Source organism: Bipolaris victoriae (genome assembly GCF_000527765.1).
Source record: "Bipolaris victoriae FI3 unplaced genomic scaffold scaffold_4, whole genome shotgun sequence".
Lineage (NCBI taxonomy): Eukaryota > Fungi > Ascomycota > Dothideomycetes > Pleosporales > Pleosporaceae > Bipolaris > Bipolaris victoriae.
In genome coordinates this window covers 389517-407165 of record NW_014575388.1, presented here as the reverse complement: position 1 = coordinate 407165, position 17649 = coordinate 389517, and the positions used below count along the sequence as shown (strand labels likewise).

Genomic DNA, 17649 nt, shown 5'->3' with positions numbered 1-17649 from the left:
ATGCTGGGCAACAGAACGTCAGCTCACGCGATAAAACGCAGCGCATGTGCCTTATCGTGGATTACTCGACGTGTTTCACCTGCAGGATCCGCACAGCCTGCCAAACGTGTCTCGCTGCCATGTGCTTGTGCCAGAGAGCCTGGTGTATCCAAAATAGTAGCCTGTGTATGTATGTATAGTCTCAGCAGGGTTCTACGCTCGCGTTTCGTCAGGGATAGTATGTCGACAAAAGTCGTGGTAGGCACAGCATTCACAGGTCTGGTTTGCAGTGCTAAAACAAGCGGCCGCTTTGGTTGTGGTTGCAAATACGATGCATGCAGCTGATCAGCAAGCCGTCAGAGGAAGCGGCAGTAACAAGCTGTACCCTTATCACGACATCGCCACGCCGACACGGAAACGACTCGTCTTTCCTGGCAAATGGTCGTCGTGCGTCCCAACATGGGGTCGTATCTGCGATTGCACTTAATCTGGCTCCCTGAGTCACTGGCTGCCGTAGAGTCTCGTATCGAGTAGCTAAAGCTCGCAAGGAATACGGGGTAAAGTAGTCGCCATGATGAATGCCGTCATAGGGGTCAACATATCTGGTATTCAAGAGTAATTGCAGCCAGTCCAACGGTCAGTCAGGCAGCCAGGCAGCCAGGCCAGCAGTGTTTAGGGCCGAGTAAGGAATTTGAAACAGTAGCCCGGGGGCGTAATGGCAATATGTGGGGTATGGTGATTGGCGAAACGACTGGCAAAAAGCTATGGGACCTCGAATGGGGCATAGCGTGTTTCTGGAAATGTCTGTACGGTCCATCCTTAGCAGCAGGCGGCCGTGCAAGAGTCTCAGGCATCCCGTGACGGACGGGATGATGAGAACGTGCGATTGAGCGATTTGCTCGCACTGGCACTCGCACCAAGCGGTGGCGCCAAGGCCGGTACCGAAGCGAGTCGCGTAGCAGCGCTTGTTCGGCGATCTATGGCTCCAGTATCCCTTTCACGGAGCGATCGGCCTTAGGGCTGGCGTGGGGTAACCCAGATTGGGCCCGCTGGCTGGGACAAGAAACACTTGCTGCGTCGCAATTGGAAATGTGCTGTCGAAAATGCACATGGACATGGCGATCTTTGCCCTCGAGCAGCAGATTTCAGGTAGCCTCTATTGCTCTACCAGCGCCTCGCTCCACACCCCAGGCTTGTTGGGTGGCGCGGGGTCTCTGTGGTTATCGTTTGCATCATGAAGAAAGCGGCAGCAGGCGTGTCGATTACGCGGTGAGGGAACGGTTGCTTTGGGGCTTTTCACACTGCTCTAGTCGCAGCGGCATATTGCCGCAGAGGCCCCAGGCTTGAGTCGACGCAAGGGCAGGGCCGTGCAGAAGACGGTGAGAGGTGTGGTTCTTGGGTGCATTTGTGAGGAAGCGAAAAAGCACAGTGTGAAGGGCTGTCAAGTCCCAGACCGCAAGTGATCGCCCACAAAGCAATTTTCATGTTGAATCTGCGACCAGGCTGGCGGTCAAAAGAACAAGTCTTTGCAGTGCGACTACGAGGCGTGCATTCGAGACGTGGCAGCGAGCAATGGGAGGCGGCGGGCCGGGATGAAGCTGTGGTGGTAGTGGGAGTGACGCAGTCACGTGTGCAGGCGATCAGAGGGAAGGGAAGGGCGGAAGGCGGAGGGCGGAGGCGCTAGACAACAACACGTCGAACTGGATGCTGGTACGTATGTAGTAGGTACATGCCCACGTCCATCCATCCACCCACACACGCCTACATACATATGTACACACATACACCTGTACCCGCCATGTTCCTGGGCGACGCCAGCGCCAGTGACGCACAGGGCTCACCGTTCGAAACAACTGACCAGCACCAGCGAGGCCCACGCCAATGCAAGAGGCACAAGCACAAGCACGAGCATGACGGACGAGCAATGGAGACGAGAGCGCCAGCCAGCCAGCCAGCCAGCCGATCCAGTCCAAGTGTGCGAGGGAAAGGATAATTATTAACAATACAGCTAGACCCGCAACGGCAGTAGGGAAGACTCGCTTGCTCCAATGCTCGCGGTGCTCGCTCGCCTGGCTTGCTGGTGAGTGGCCACGGGGACGAGGAGCGCAAAGAAGCAACCGCAGGGCCACAGGTAGCAGCAGTAGTGCCCGCTCTGGCACGGGCAAAGCGCTGGTGGTGCCAAAGGCAAAGGCAAAGGCGACTCGGTGGGCGCCTGTTCTGTTTCTGTGAAAGCTCGACTCAGCCGCGCCATGATGCTACCTGATGCTGCTGACAGGGCATATCACTGCCTGCGCAAGTAACAAGACGCGAATGGGCTTCGTATCCCTCGCAACGGACGAGCTGGGACGAGCTGAGCCAGGCTAGGCTCGCTGCTGGCAAGGCACATGTCTAGATGGAGACATTGCTGTCCGCGACCCTCCGTCCATAGACGACCAAGGTTTCGTACCGACAGGACAGGACAGGACTCGGGGGCCGCTGATCATGGCGTGTAATACTGCCGTATTGCGGCAATACATTAATTACGGCTCTGTACGCCGTTTTTTTTCTTTTCCGCCCATTCGCCTGGCATACCTGGTCCGACTTTGTGGCTGACGCGGACCCGGCGCGCCTCTTCCTCACCCACCCACCCCTCCCCGCTGCACGCACCTCCACCTCGACATCCCATCTAGTCCGCGGTGTAGATCTTCAGCCTGCATCCCTGCCATCGCTGAGTCTTATCATCAACGCCGTGCAGATACCCCTGGTCGCTCAAACATCTTCTTCCATGGCTAACCGGGACGGGCTCGACCCACCCAGGAGCCTGGCGCTGCATCTACCTGCGAGGCACTAGCTCATGCCGGAACCCTCCCCCAGTTGATGAATTCATCGTCGCTCAAATGCATAGTCAACACGCCCTGTTAGGCATGGCCGCCAGTTGTACCCGCTCTTACATTGTCTACCTCGACACTTACCTGCGCCGCCAGAATTGCCTTTTCCCACGCCAATTCGCTCCCCGTGGCTGTTTTCTCTGTCTCCTACGCCCTGCTCTCGCTATTGCTACCTCCCCAGCCTGCTTGGCTTGCTGTACAGCACATGTACCACTTGCTCGGTTCTTGCTTGACCTTGTCCTTCTCACACCACGGTTAGCGAACGGGCTCTGCAGTCAGCTCCACAGCTATCTTTGACACACAGTTTTCGTCTGACGTCCCAACCCGAAGCGCCTAAGAATCGACCTGACGTTCGCCTTTCCCACCTTAGCCTCTATCCTCGTCTCCACTCCATGCTCGCCCCATTGTAACACCTACAAGGACCAGCAATCTTCTGAAGCACTCGTCCACTACCCTGCTTGCTTCTTGGCTCACCGTTACCTGCAGCCACATAGGGCCTCCTCCCCGCTTCAGTCCTCGCCACGCTCTTCCACTCGCCTTTTGATGTCCCCGCCTCCATTTTCATCTTTTTTGATCTGTTCCTGAACCTTGGTCCTTCTTATCCCTACCAACACCCCTTCCAAGTCGACCTTGCAGCCATCATCAACAACCCCTTTGTGGCCAACTTCCTCGTAGTACACGCTTTCTTTTTGAGCAGTAGACATTCAACCCGGATAACCCAAAAATGGTCTTCTGCACATATTGTGGACAGTCGTTCACCAGAGACGAGCATCTGGAACGTCACATCCTTACTCGTAAGTCGTTCTTCGTTCTTTATCACCCTAGTAGAATCGTACCACAAGGAAATCGCACGGGGCTATCGCTAACCACTCTTTTTTGGACGAGCAGACACCAATGTAAAGCCATTCAAGTGCTTTACCTGCCATATGAGCTTCGCTCGACGGTACGTCTTTCCAGCCATGCTCTTTTTTCCATGCTCTTATCGAAGATCGAGCTGCTGACGCACCCACAGAGACCTTTTGCAGAGGCATTACACCGTCCACGGCCGTAACCAAAATAACGAAGAAGGTCTTCCACCGCAAGGGATAATACCCAAGTCAGCCGGCCGCACACCCATTGCCTGCAGCAACTGTGCAAAGACGAAGACCAAGTGCGATAAGAAATTCCCTTGCACCCGATGTGCTCAGAGAAACTTGAAATGCACACTGCGTCCCACCAGGCGGGCGTCGAAAGGCGTCCAGCGGGTGGGTGGTCCTGCTGAAGCTGGCAGTGGTGATTCCAGTGAAAGCGGTAGCACCACGGAGAACCAAAACAATTCTGGCAATACTTCTCCCAACCATGAGTCTCAATCTCAACCGCAATCACAGCAACCGACTGCCCAGTCTTCTCCTTCTCAGATCCAGCAACAACCTCAGCTATCCAATGGCCAGCCTTCATCTCAACGGCAATCTCAATCTCCATCAGCATCTCACTCCCGAAACCCGTCAATTTCCCAGTCAGTGCAGGCACCATCACACATTAGCCCTGAGGAGAAGGCCCTCCATCTACCGCTTACCAACACACCGCCATTCTTCGACCAGTCACCCTCGCACGCACTCTCCCAAGCGCCTTCTCTTCTCTCGCCATTGCCGACACCAGTCACTGGCATGAATAGCTTTGTCTCTTCAACGCCCATGTCTGGATACGACGACTTCGTGCGGACAGTACGTGACCAGGGTGATAACGAGAGCCCACAGTTCATTATGGATCCATGGCACAACATGCCCATGGATACTGGTTTCGACCCCATGAGACTAGATCCATCACTAATGATGTCGATGGGCATGGATATGTCGATGGGTCCTCCACCGGAGGGCATCCTTGGGATGATACCCGAAATGTCGCCGGCACAAACGTTCGCCCACGCACCAACACCTCGAGTAGACGAATCCTTCTCAGACCTCCAAATTGGTAGTTCTGCCGCAATGTTCTACCCATCAAATAGACAATCTTCTATAGCAGATGCAGGCGTCCCTGACCTGGGTGCAATCATCGCCGCCCAAGATGGCTGGACCGTGTTCCGTTGTACTCCTTCCATTGCCTCGAGCTCCTGCCCGCGCACTGCGAGGTTAAATCTCGAGCGTCTGGAGCTGAGCCTGAAGAACCACGAAGCTTGGAGTAGCTGGACCCCTTCATGGGATGAATCTGACTTTCAGCAAGGAGGACGCATAGCAGTGTCCAAATTGCAAGAGTCGACGCGTGACAAGCTCCTCGCCATCACTCAAAGCTTCCTCCACAAGGCCCTTGACATCCACAAAGAAGGAAGCAGCACTACGAGTAGCGGTGAGTCTCCTGGCTCAACCGCCTCTCACTCCAATTTTGTTCTTCTGCCACCTGCTCGCGTCCTAGAGTACTTCCTCAAGTCATATGCCAACTCTTTCGAACGCTACTATCCTACCTCTGCGAGGGGAGTGCTGGATACGAATGAGCTGATGCAAAATTACAATGACAAGGCATCGAGTTTGCTCATTCTCATGATGATTGCACAAGGTGCCATGACGATTCCATCGATAGAAGCAAGGTGGTTGACTGGCGGGTTTACCGAAGCCTGTCGCATATCTCTCTTCGATCTCATTGAGAAGAACATCATTATGGCCGGCGATCCCATTGTGTTGCGTGCAGCCCTTCTCTTCACTGTTCAAGCGGCGTGGAGTGGCGACAAGTGGCAGATGGACATTGCCATGGGACAGCGCGGTATGTATTTCTCGATGCTGCGACATTCTGGTATCCTGGATGTTCGCCCGCCGTCAACGCCTCATATGAATGGAACATCGACGACGGACTCGCTGTGGAAGGACTGGCTTCAGCAGGAAAGCCGCAGCCGGTAAGTCTCTGATCTAGTCACATGCCACCACTTACTAATCATTACCCATAGCCTCATCTACTCCTGGGTCATGGTCGACCAAGACCTGTCACTGTTCCATGACACAGCGCCACTGTTCTCAGTCACCGAGTTTGGTGCTCCTATGCCAGATTCCGATCGTCTGTGGCAAGCGCAGACTGCTTCCGAGTGGTCCGACATGTTCAATCAAGTACACGAGTTCTCCAACGGCTACTCATCCGTGGGCTCAGGGGCGAGGCCACCGAGTCTCCGAGATCTGTTCCGCTACTTCCTGGATGACGAGATTGTTGTCCAAGATGTGCAGGAGATTCACCTTACACCCATGCACTTGCGTCTGCTGCTGCATCCTCTACAGACCCTTGTATGCCAGTACTGCCAACTCCTCAGTTGCTTCTCCGACAGTGTAGCATCGCGATCGCGCAATCGGGCCCTGACTGCGGCGTCGACACGCGTGCGCCTAGAAGAAGTGCAAGCGCTGTTGGGTCGCTGGTTCGATCTCGCCCAGCGGTATATGAAGGCCAACCCAATCTGCCCTATGATGCAAGCCAACCTCGTCATGTTCCACCTCATCAGTATGAATGCTGTATCCAACTTTCCAGAAATAGAGCGTCTTGCGCGTCGCGAAGGCGTCGATGGTTCGTACCAGCAGATGGCGTGGATGCATAAGAAGTGTCTGTCAGATGTCCAAGAAGCCATTACGCACGCTGGCCAAGTCCTTCGTCTGATCCGTGACATGCCACGAGGGATCCGCCCTCCATGGTGGGCAGGCGCCGTATACCGCGCTGCCCTCATTGTCTGGACCGACTCGCTGATTCAGAAAGAATCGACGAGCCCCAACCAGCAAAACGCGTATCAGCAACAATCACCCAACGCTGCATTCTCAGTTGATCGTCTTCCTGCCGATCATCCTACCATCCTGCGATACATGTCGCGAAGAGATGGTATCCCTACTCTTACCAAGCGTGACGGCACACCTGTTCCCCTGGACAACGGTTTCGCTGTCCTCTCACATTGTGTTGATGTTATTGATGAGGGTGTCGCTACAAGATTTTCCGACGGCATCCGTAGCAAGCTACAGAAGCTTGCGCGTGGTTAGAAGATACGATAAGTTATGTTTTTTTTTATTCATGTTCCGGCCGTATCCTCGCATAGAGCGAGTTGAAGTGTGCTTAGCGGGCGTCTTCGGTCTTATCTTCTGTTGTGTTATTTTTTGTTTTTCAGCACTTAGAACATGTCGCATCCATCAGTATTCCGCGTCACAGCATACTTTCGAGATGACTGGAAGACGGTATACGCGGTTCGCTTCGGCGGTTGACCGGGCATTCACAACGGCGTTGTTCTGGCTTCGGGTCTCGGCTTTTTCATTTCGGAATCTGGCCTGCAGGCCTGCTTACGCTAGGAACGAGTGGCATATCAAATGTCAGTGCTATACAATTAGAATGGGCACGTTAGTAATGTATGGTACATAAACTGGATGATGAATTACACTTACTGAATCTTGAACGAATGTCAATTTCCGCGGTGCATGTGTCGAGTGCGACCGGTGATGAGGGGTGCCGTATCAAATGAGATTCAGTGATGCTATGGCATATGGTCTCAATCATGGAGGATTGACGACGGTAAGTAGGCCGACCTTTGCTTTCAATTCAGTTTACTTACGACAAGACATACGTACCGAACAATATTCCTTCAGCCAGACAATGCATCTTCCTCCTCCATCTTATCAGGCGCAGTGAACATTTGTTGGTACCAGTGAAGTATAGACCAGTGTCGATTGTCTTTGGTGGGAAAAGCTGACCATGTTCGTTTGCCCGAACCATCCATCCTCCTCTTCTTGCATCTCATTCGTAGATGCGGGAATGCTTCGATGAATTTTTGATCAATCGGTATCGTCCTCCACAAAAGGAATGACCAGTCGAGCTGATTGCTCCCTCATTGCACTCTTATACCTTCTTGTTTGTTCATTCGCCCACACCCTCAACTGAACCGTTCCGTCCTAGATCATCTGCAAACATGCCTTTTGAGCGTTATTTTCTTTTTCTTTGGCGTTCACCTGTTTCAGATACATGTTGGCCAAGCATGGGGCGCGTTGGTGGTTCACGAGTGGTAATTGGTGTCTTGAGTAGTTGTGAGGCTTTTCATGGCTGGCGGGGTCGAATAAGAGACGCGTGTGGTATCATATGTGGGTATGACGAGACCGGCAGTGGCGGCGGGGTGTTCCTTCTCAGCCGTTTGAACAGATGGGGTAGGCAATTTGATCATTCTCTGGGATATCGTCGACACTGGGATTCGGATCACGGTTTTGGCAGTGAACTGACTAGCAGCACGGGGTATATAACTCCAGCACAGGATCGGTGAAAAGGGGTGAGCAAGGCACTTGGGTTCCGGACAAAGAACCCTACCTGCAACCTTTTCACCCCTCTTTCCAAAGCGTTAGTGACGAGACACTTGTGTGGAGCATAATGCGAGGCAAGGCGTCATAAGGCACGTCCCCTCCTCCGCCCCCCCTTCGATCCTTTACCTAGATCATTTTTCGCCTCTCCTCTTCCCGGACGCTACTTACTCGGGTACACACGTCGTCACACCATTAAGACACCCGCCTCATCCCTCCACTACCCATACTGTACTAGCGAGTCTATTCGTTGATCGATCCACTACCCCAGTCATCAAGCTTTCCGGATAACTTGATCAACGCCCGTATTGGTCATTTGCAAAGAAATCCAACCAACTGGATAGTACAAGCACCCGCCCACTTGATGTCGGCTAACTCTCTGGGAAACTGCAGATCGGAGAATGCCCATGTCATTCACCGAACGCGGCACCAATCTACACTACATACTTTTACTGGGCATATCTAGTTGATTACAGGCTTCATATGCAGTAATGATGTTCCGGTGTCAACCAAAATGGTATGCAGAGAGGATTAATCCCCCGGAGGACAAAGGACAGCCTGTGCTTTGCTGCATGAAGCCTGCTTTTGGTATCAAAGCTTACGCGTCTAAAAATCATCCTGGGATACGCTGGCCAAATTCAAAGCTGACTGGCTGTTTTTTCTTCTCTTGCATCCAACGACCACGCGTCTTTTCAAGTCTACGCCTAGGCATTCCCTCTGACGTCGTTCTTCGTGTACAAATTGCCCAGCATCCCCCACGCACCTAGAGACATGAAACCAGCTAACGCCGCCTCCTCGTAAAACAGCGAGCAGCAAAAAAACGCCATTCACAATTTCGTCACTTCCCCTTCTCTTTCTCTCTCTTGCATCTTGCACGCTAAATAGCCAACGACAACAAAACGCCAAGACTACGGCTGCCCGCATTGCAATCCCCGTGGTACGTACGGTACGTATTCCAGCCAACACGACAATAAAGAAGAAAAGAAGCGAACACGCAGAACGCCCACCGGCCCGCCCTCACCCACCGGCCATTTCCATCTTCAATCTCCGATGGATAGAGTGAACGAGAGGGAGAGAAAAGAGGACTAACGTCCTGCATCTCAGATTCCTAGGCTCAAGCAAGAAAAGTTACTACCAGTAAGGCATCCAACGCCATAAAGTCCGTATTTCCCCACCTCCTTACTATGTCCCCCGTCTCCCCCCTCTTCCCACGAGATAAAATAGGAAAAGAAAATATAGTAGTAGTAAACAAACGGTCGGCAAGTCGGACATTACTCCCACCGTCCTCCGCCACTGCCGTTTGCCCAGCCCAGCGGCCATCCGTGCCCTCCCCCCCATCTCGACCTCCACTCCTTCCTTTCCTGAAAGACCGAAGATACCATGAATCGTGATTCCTACAAGCAACAAACGGACACGTACGTACATTCGTATCCCAACGCCTCATCTTTTCCCCCGCTACCACTGTCCCAAAAAAAGAAGGCACTTAGTAGGGTACATGCGACGAGATAGTATCGGCATGAAGCAGATGTAAGGCATGCCCACCCCAACACCCCAACACCCGGTGCAGATCGCTGCGGTTTTGCCCGCCCCGCGCGCTAGCCGAGACCGCACGCATGGGGCTTTGGGCGTGTTGGTTGACGGAGTACCGGCGGGAGCAATTTTTTTTTGGGTGGGTGTCCGAATAGTAGACCCTTTTTTTGGGGAAAGTGCGGAGAAAGAGTAGGGTAAAGTAGTATAATCACGGCTTTTGGAAATATAACACTACATAGTAACTTTGTTGATTAAAGGAAAATTCTACGTATCCTGTCTTCGATTGGGTTGCAGGTTATCGGGTTGGGATAGTATACACAAGGGCATTACCGGTGAGTGGGTAAACGGTAAGGTATGTGATATGGGGTATTCTACGCGGCGATCGACTCCGGGATATACCTGTTACAGAATGATGGGTTCGGCGGGGGAATGAATCATGAACTGCGTTTATCGGTGGGACCCTCTTTTTTTTGTCTCCAAGGAAGTGGGAGGTGAGTGTGTGCTACGGATGGAGGGGGGAGCGAAAGTATCTTGGTTCGTGTAGTGTGCATGACACGACGAAGACGTTGGGGTGAGACGTTTTTTCGGGGGTGTACAACCGCTTTCAACGGGTTGTGTGTGCAGTTTGACAATGGTGAGGCGGGGTTCTGGATGGTTGGTGGGTTGGCTTGTTTTTTGCTGGAAAAGTGATGCGGTGCAACGGGCAAGTCGCTTGCGCGCTACGTAGAGTACGGTCTGGTACGACATGGTACAAAAGCCAATATGTGTTGCCATCTCGTTAAATGATATCCTGTATTACACAGCATGGATACAAGATGCTTCATATTCCCTCTTTGGATCCTTCATATTATGGTAAACACTATGTCATTTTTTGATGGCCATCTGTCTTTACGCATGCTTCCGCGCCGGAGTCTGTATACAAGGCTGCGGATACTTCCGCGGATGCTGCAGCGAGATATTGACGGTGTCCACGTCGAAGTGACATGCACTCGCATAATGGATAAGCGTGGTATATGCTCAAGAACCAATAGCCTTCCCCGAGGATGATCGCAGTGTCGAGGTCGTTGTATTGCTGTCGTCAAAACATCGCATATCCAGCGACGGCATCTAGACATCCACTAAACGTGGAATAAAAATGCCGGCCACGTCACATAGCATACCTATCACCGTTCTCACCATCTTCCATTGCGTCTGTAATCTGGATGAAAACAACTCAGCCCAATCTCCGTACCACTAAGCCCTAGCAGGTCTTCGTATTCGGACGATATCCCAATATACACACATGACTCCAATAACTCAAAATAGGCGTTAGTAGTAAGAACCCGAGTACCAAGAAAAAAGGGGATGCAGTCAGCAATCCGAAAAACATAATCATCCACCAGCACACAGCGTGTTGAAGACATGAAGTGAGGTGGACATGCACGGACGGGGGAGTGGAGCTGGCCTACAAACCCGCGGATCCCCGCCATGGGCCCGCCGCCGCCGGCATCGCTACTAGCTGCTAGCTAGTCCACCCAGCACTTTTTTTTTCGACTGCATTGCGACACCAAGGGCTGTGGAGAGGAGAGACAATCACCGTTGCCGAATTGCACGACTCTCGCGCCTTTTGCCGGGGCCCTTTTGATCCGAATACCAAGAGTTCGCTAGATTGAACGGCAGCCTATCAGCGTGAATGCATGGGGAGCCATGAGCTCGTGTTTTTTGAACAGATCTCTGGTTTGAGGGTACTACTGGGGAAGCATGGTACCGGATCTTGGTGAGCTTACCGGACTACCCACTACATGGCGTTTTTGCGATGATCACATGACTTTGCTCAGTAGTAAGATTCCCAGGGCTATACCGGTACGAGGCGGAAGACCCTCGATGGATGCCGTGGCTCATGTACACCAAGACAATGTCTCGATAACGGAGTCCCGTAGATTGCGGACGTTTAGATGCCACGATCCTTACAGGGCTGTTGCACCAGGGAACACGAGGTTTTCCCCGCTTCCGTCTGGACTATCTGAGAGGGAGAGACGAGGAAATTCAGGTATCGCAATTTACTGTCTACAATCCACTCTCAAACACGACCCACAGTAACCACATTTCTAAGAAAAGCTATTTCTATTTCCGTATTACAAGAATAGACCTGATTCATAGAGAAACAGAGGTACTGGAAACTTTGGTGTTGCACGTAATCGGGGGGAGGCCTAACCCATCATCCAATGAAAAAACGGGCATCTCCCATCTTTCGCACTTCGGCCCCTCCTCCCGGACTTCGCGTGCCCTGAGGCTCAGGCTCTCCTACGGGGACTTGTCATCACGGAACCGCGCGCGGGCGCAGGTACACTCGCAGTTTCAGCCCTAGGACCCACGAACCTTGGGGGCGAGAGCGATGTGCCGGACCCGGGAGGGCAGTGTGAGATGGTGGTGGGGGGAGAAACCAGTAGCTGGGTGATGGAGGGGGAAACAGCGACGGTTCTCTGCAATGGAGAACAGATGTACCTCATGGCCAGAGGCCATTTTTTTGTTCCGCCTGGAGTTCCGGATGGCGAAATGGGGTATATATGAGGCATTGTTTGACCGTAGACATAGAATATCATCACATCAATCAACAGCTCCTCTCTTCTCTACAGCTTCACTACAAACAAACAATAGACTTTTGTCTTTCATCACCAAATCAACACATTCACAATGGCCAACATCGAGCAAACATGGAGCCTCGCCGGCAAGGTCGCCGTCGTCACCGGCTCAGGTAAGACATTCTTAACAATATTCTAGTATACACCTCCTTCATCATGCTTACAAAATACCTCCAGGCCGCGGTATCGGCAAGGCCATGGCCATTGAGCTCGCCAAGCGCGGTGCCAAAGTTGCCGTCAACTACGCCAACGCCGTCGAGGGCGCCGAGCAAGTCGTCAAGGAGATCAAGGCCCTCGGCAACGGCTCCGACGCCCACGCCTTCAAGGCCAACGTCGGCAACGTCGAGGAGTCGGAGAAGCTCATGGACGACGTCGTCAAGCACTTTGGCAAGCTCGACATTTGCTGCTCAAACTCTGGTGTCGTTTCTTTCGGCCACTTCAAGGATGTCACCCCCGAGGAGTTCGACCGTGTCTTCACCATCAACACTCGTGGCCAGTTCTTCGTAGCAAAGGCTGCCTACAAGCGCATGGAGATGGGTGGCCGTATCATCCTTATGGGTTCCATCACCGGTCAGGCAAAGGGTGTCCCCAAGCACGCCGTCTACTCTGGCTCAAAGGGTGCCATCGAGACTTTCACCAGGTGCATGGCTATCGGTAAGTCGATTCTGCTCATCCTCCCCTAAATTCGGGGGTTTTATCACGTACTAATCATTTTGTTTCAGACGCCGGTGAGAAGAAGGTCACTGTCAACTGCGTTGCCCCCGGTGGCATCAAGACTGACATGTACCACGCCGTGTGCCGCGAGTACATTCCCAACGGTGACCAGCTCTCCGACGACCAGGTCGACGAGTACGCCTGCACATGGTCCCCCCACAACCGTGTTGGCCAGCCAATAGACATTGCCCGTGTCGTCTGCTTCCTGGCTTCCCAGGACGGTGACTGGGTCAACGGAAAGGTCATTGGCATTGACGGTGCTGCTTGCATGTAAGCGGCTTTGGCTAGTGCTAGAGCATGATCTCTCTTTTTTCCTTTCTAAATGATTTGAGCTGGCATGTATCGGCGTTCTTCTCCATAGAAGAAATGAAACTCTTAATCTCCCATTGCATCTCCACCTTGCCTTGTGACGTGGTCCTGTTTGATTCGTTACATCGAATTATCTCTGCATTCTACTGGGGAAACCAAGTGTCAGTTTAGAAGATCACAACTTCCTTAGTCCGAAAAACTGCCACCTTGAACAAGAGAGATCTATATTCAGACCTAGGTTTTCGACCTATAGGCACTCATTTGCATACTCATACAGTATAGATCTGTACACACACCCATCATATGATCAGTGATATCCCCGCCCACTAGGTGCCTTTACACTCCCACTTGAGAAAGTGGCCTTGTACTTGTTGTCCATGGCCTTCATCCTCTGCTTGCTCTCGATTCCGGTGCGGTCGGTTGTGGGCTGTGCGGCCATGAAGCTATCAAACTCATCATCTTGTGAGTCACCTTCTCCTGGCTCGCTGATGTCCCCGTCTGCAGGAGCTCCATTCTTTGGCAAAGGCTCAGTCACGGGTATACGTTTGGGTGCTTTTTTCTCATCCTCGTCTTCGTCGTCTTCGTCCTTCTTTGTAGGATTAGCGAACGGCTTGGAAGCAAGCACACGGCGCCTCAGTTCTGCCATTTCCTCTTCGTCATCCGAGGACTCTGGAATGTTGTAAGGGTTCCTGGGGTCAATTTTGTTCTCGTCCTCGTCCTCGTCCTCGTCTTCGCCGCTCTCTCCGTCTTCGTCGTCTTCGTCGTCTTCGTCTTCATCCGACTCGTCAATAACACGCCTGTTCATGTTTCCCCCCGCCCACTCGTCTTCCTCGGCACCTTCCTCCTTTTCAGTCCTGCTTGTGTTATATTCGCGTTCGATCTTCTCAAGCCATACCTCCTCGGCTTTCTTGATCTGCTCCTCGTTTTCGCACGCCAGGTACCGCTTAAGCAAAGCGGCGTTAATGTCCAAGAATGCCTGGCCATACGAGAAAGTCGACAAGATTGATTCAGCCCACTCGGGGTGACCACAAATGTAAAAGCATGCCGCCAACGCTTCGACGCAATTTAGTCGCCATGGCCGGCCGTAGTTGGTAGGGTTTGCCGCAACAAGGTAAGGAAGTAGGCGTTCGCATTTGCCACCTATCCTGCCAAAAGGCACCTCATCTATCCTGTTCCAGCTCGCTTCCACTACAGCAGCGCCATATTGCTCCAACAATTCCTTGTCCTCGCGACTTATAATCTTCTTTGCCTTTGGGCTCACCACCACACCCGCAAACTTCTGCCCCACATGCAATTCGCGCATCATGCCCAGGCGCATAAGCCTCTTGCCCGAACATCGCTTCGCATCGCAGTGGCCAAGATCCCAGCATGCGGCCTTGAATTCAGGCTTAGCAGGTCTTGGGTTGGCAGCGCCATTCTCCTCTTCGTCTGAGGCGCGGCGCGGGCGAGGGGTAGGGCGTGCTTTGGCGGGGTTCTTGAACTTATTGTTGCCCTTGAAATCTTTCTTATGGCGAACCATCTTGTCTTGTGAGAGTTTGATATTCGAGGTAGAGTGGCGAGTCTGATTTGCGGCGAGTGAGTCGACAATGTCGGAGGGGCAAGGGTGTGGAATAACTTTGTAATCGATAAGTGGCGCTAGCGTGGTGACGTCGTTCACACTTGTCGATGACCTACAGAGTACCACGCAACTAACAAAAAAGGATATTATGAGCTGAAGGATATCTTTTTAGAGCAAGCCAAACTTCGTCTTCACCGTCCCCACCGTCAAAGCCCAGTTAAGCGCTCTTCGCAAAGCAACAACGCATCTTTTCTATCACAATGGCTATGGAACTCCAAGGCTCGTAATCTCACCCATCTCGTTTTTCTGCTGTCCTCCAAGCGAGTACGAAGCCTTCCACCTCATCTTCACATTGTTGCCCGAACCTCTTTGGACATTGTTCACGCGTATGTTTTGTGTGATGCCGAATTTCTGATTGGGCCCGAGATTGACGCCTGATTGGGGTTCAAGCTGGAGTTGTGCACCCTATGATTTGTTAGCAAACTACACAAAGTCAGTGCTCATGGTTCAAACTTACCTTTGAGGCAGCCACTTGGAACGTCAAGCTAGAGACTGGCAAAGAAGTGTTGTTGGATATCCGTGACTGGATCAGCAAAACTGTATCTGTTTCTCTCGAAATGTTGAAAAGAACGTTGATGCTTGTGTTAGTGACGGTCAATTCCTTCGAGGTATCAGGTACAGATGAAGCAAAATCCCATTCATCGTCGTCATTAGCAGCATCAGTGCTTTGTGCGAGGTTTGCTGCCGGCGCGCCGGCGACGCCAACGCCTAGTAAATCAACGGCACCAGAAGCAACAGCTGGTGGCTTGACTGATTGTTGATACTGGAAGGGTGAGGCTTGTCGAGGGGTAGAGGCGAGAGCAGCAAATGGGTCTGGTGTGCGAGCCGGCTGTGGGGGAGGCGTTGAAAAGGAAGATGGAGGGGGCGATGCGACTTGCGGTTGAGTTGACTTTGGTCCTGCATTGAAGAGATCGGTTATGGCTTGGTTGGTTGCCTTTTGCGGCGCCGCCATGCCAGACAGACCAAGAACTAAGAAATGTTAGTAATTAACCGAGAACTCGAATAGATCTGCTTACCTGAGCCATTTGAACCACCCAAAGCTATGCTACCAGACTGTCCGTAGGTCTCTCCGCTCAACGACAGGCCCAATAAATCATCTTCAAGTGCGTTTCCTGCAGCTGGTGCTTGTTGCTGAGCCTGTGATGATCCTCCTGCTTGCGGTGTAGGTTCCGGATCTCCAAAATCAATCAGGTTTAATGTGTTGTTGGGGCCTTGAGATACTCCAGCACCACTGCGACCAAGCGTTCCCTGAGGGATGTTGTTGGCAGCCTCGATGTCTCCCTTCTTGAAAAGCTTGTATCTCTGTATCGTCCGGTGTATACTGTCGTTGATCTCAAATAGTTTCGCCACGGCCTCGTGATCCTCAGAGTCCTCCTCGCACATCTTCTGGATTTTAGGTTGCGCATTCTGAAGGGCATTGGCCAGCTCCTGTCGCGAGTTAGTCAAACAACAGCTGCCGTACACCACCATCGTTCCGGACATACTTCAAAAACATCTCCCTCTTTGATCTGATCGCCCGGCTTGTAACCTTGCAGCATTTCCTCCAGGATTCTGGCCTTTTGTTGTATCTTGCCAACCTCCTCAGCAGCCTTTGCCCGCCAATCGGTCTTGTTTCGGGTATCGTATCCAGCCATGACTTTCATAAGCTTATTGGCTTCCTGCAGGTCTGCAGGTCCACCCCGACGGATCAATTCTTGCAGTTTTGCGGATTGCGCCTCTCGTTCTTCCTCTGCCATCTCTTCTGCCGACCGGAGGTTCTACGCATCGTCAGCAATACGAGACTATCACGGGCAATTTCATGCACATACATCGCTCGGATTGAGCACTGCGGCATCTTCTTTGCGAACTTCCGGGAAGATATATCCCTTATAACTCAGCAGTCTATGCATATCCCTTATAAAGCCCAAGTCGTCCTTGTAGCGCGATGTCTGGCATATGGTTTGCCGCCATTCTTCTATGAGCTCGAGAATCTTGTTCTGTACTCGCGACGAGTGAATAGGCGGACGTTCAGGAAAGCGGCGGACGAGCTCGTTGAGGAATTCTTTGGTACTGATCTGGAGGTGGAAAGGGTAGCCGCAATTCTTGACACATATGTCGAGGAGCTGTGTTATGGTGAGCTATGCTGTTTCAAGGCGGGGCATCATAGGCATACGTTGAGCGCGAGGAGGGCGACATTCTGATTGCGGTGATTGACATAGTGTACGATTGTGACGGCCGCTTCTCGGGGCCTGGGGAGTCATTAGGATTGTGCATGTGTAGTGGTGGGGTGTTTCCGATCCTACGCTGTGCCTTTCTTACTGTTGATCAGGTCGGTGATCTCGAGATTCAGGGCCAGATTGGGCTCAAAGTTTTGCGGATCACATGCTTGCACTGCGCCACTTGTATCAGCATCATTCCACATAGGTGCGGCATGTGTTGCGTACATATATAGCGCTGCAGTTGTGAAGTCGGTGCCTCTCCGTATATGCCGTAGCGATCGCGGGTTGCCATGCGCGCAGACGCTGCCTCCATTGCGCCGCGGGGCAAGTTTAAGAACGAGACGTCGAGTGAATAGCGACGGGTGATTCGGAGACTCAGGTGTGTTCGGACGCGTCTGCGATATCTGGTGGAACCGATATCGTGTACACAGAGATTTGGTGGGGACGGGGACAGCAGCAGCTCCACAGCATGTAGAGAACAGCCTTGGCGCCGCAGCTACGTAATGCGCTTGCATCTCACATGTGGCTTGGAGTTTGTCG

At 52.4% G+C, this 17649-nt stretch overlaps 8 protein-coding genes across 8 annotated transcripts; 5 read left to right on the top strand and 3 right to left on the bottom strand.

Moving 5' to 3' along the window:
- Positions 1-997, top strand: COCVIDRAFT_11827 (hypothetical protein; the record flags this gene model as incomplete). Its single annotated transcript, XM_014706169.1, has 4 exons — positions 1-165; positions 257-426; positions 570-615; positions 803-997. 4 exons carry the CDS (start codon positions 1-3, stop codon positions 995-997), a joined length of 576 nt encoding a protein of 191 aa, XP_014561655.1.
- A 465-nt stretch (positions 998-1462) lies between these two features.
- On the top strand, positions 1463-1979 carry COCVIDRAFT_33415 (hypothetical protein; the record flags this gene model as incomplete). The annotated part of the gene is made up of 2 exons (XM_014706314.1): positions 1463-1538; positions 1624-1979. 2 exons carry the CDS (start codon positions 1463-1465, stop codon positions 1977-1979), a joined length of 432 nt encoding a protein of 143 aa, XP_014561800.1.
- Positions 1980-3570: 1591 nt separating this feature from the next.
- Positions 3571-6823, top strand: COCVIDRAFT_22390 (hypothetical protein; the record flags this gene model as incomplete). The annotated part of the gene is made up of 4 exons (XM_014706202.1): positions 3571-3640; positions 3735-3789; positions 3859-5709; positions 5761-6823. 4 exons carry the CDS (start codon positions 3571-3573, stop codon positions 6821-6823), a joined length of 3039 nt encoding a protein of 1012 aa, XP_014561688.1.
- Positions 6824-7001: 178 nt separating this feature from the next.
- COCVIDRAFT_86064 (hypothetical protein) lies at positions 7002-7196 on the top strand (the record flags this gene model as incomplete). The annotated part of the gene is made up of 1 exon (XM_014706313.1): positions 7002-7196. The coding sequence occupies one exon, from the start codon at positions 7002-7004 to the stop codon at positions 7194-7196; it is 195 nt and encodes a 64-aa protein (XP_014561799.1).
- A 628-nt stretch (positions 7197-7824) lies between these two features.
- On the bottom strand, positions 7825-7989 carry COCVIDRAFT_85822 (hypothetical protein; the record flags this gene model as incomplete). The annotated part of the gene is made up of 1 exon (XM_014706312.1): positions 7825-7989. One exon carries the CDS (start codon positions 7987-7989, stop codon positions 7825-7827), a length of 165 nt encoding a protein of 54 aa, XP_014561798.1.
- A 4333-nt stretch (positions 7990-12322) lies between these two features.
- COCVIDRAFT_11825 (hypothetical protein) lies at positions 12323-13258 on the top strand (the record flags this gene model as incomplete). The annotated part of the gene is made up of 3 exons (XM_014706168.1): positions 12323-12383; positions 12448-12924; positions 12993-13258. The coding sequence occupies 3 exons, from the start codon at positions 12323-12325 to the stop codon at positions 13256-13258; spliced, it is 804 nt and encodes a 267-aa protein (XP_014561654.1).
- Positions 13259-13600: 342 nt separating this feature from the next.
- Positions 13601-14812, bottom strand: COCVIDRAFT_85977 (hypothetical protein; the record flags this gene model as incomplete). The annotated part of the gene is made up of 1 exon (XM_014706311.1): positions 13601-14812. One exon carries the CDS (start codon positions 14810-14812, stop codon positions 13601-13603), a length of 1212 nt encoding a protein of 403 aa, XP_014561797.1.
- A 303-nt stretch (positions 14813-15115) lies between these two features.
- On the bottom strand, positions 15116-17422 carry COCVIDRAFT_33404 (hypothetical protein; the record flags this gene model as incomplete). Its single annotated transcript, XM_014706310.1, has 8 exons — positions 15116-15316; positions 15369-15880; positions 15928-16339; positions 16396-16668; positions 16720-17013; positions 17064-17139; positions 17194-17281; positions 17335-17422. The coding sequence occupies 8 exons, from the start codon at positions 17420-17422 to the stop codon at positions 15116-15118; spliced, it is 1944 nt and encodes a 647-aa protein (XP_014561796.1).
- Between the last annotated feature and the right edge of the window lie 227 nt (positions 17423-17649).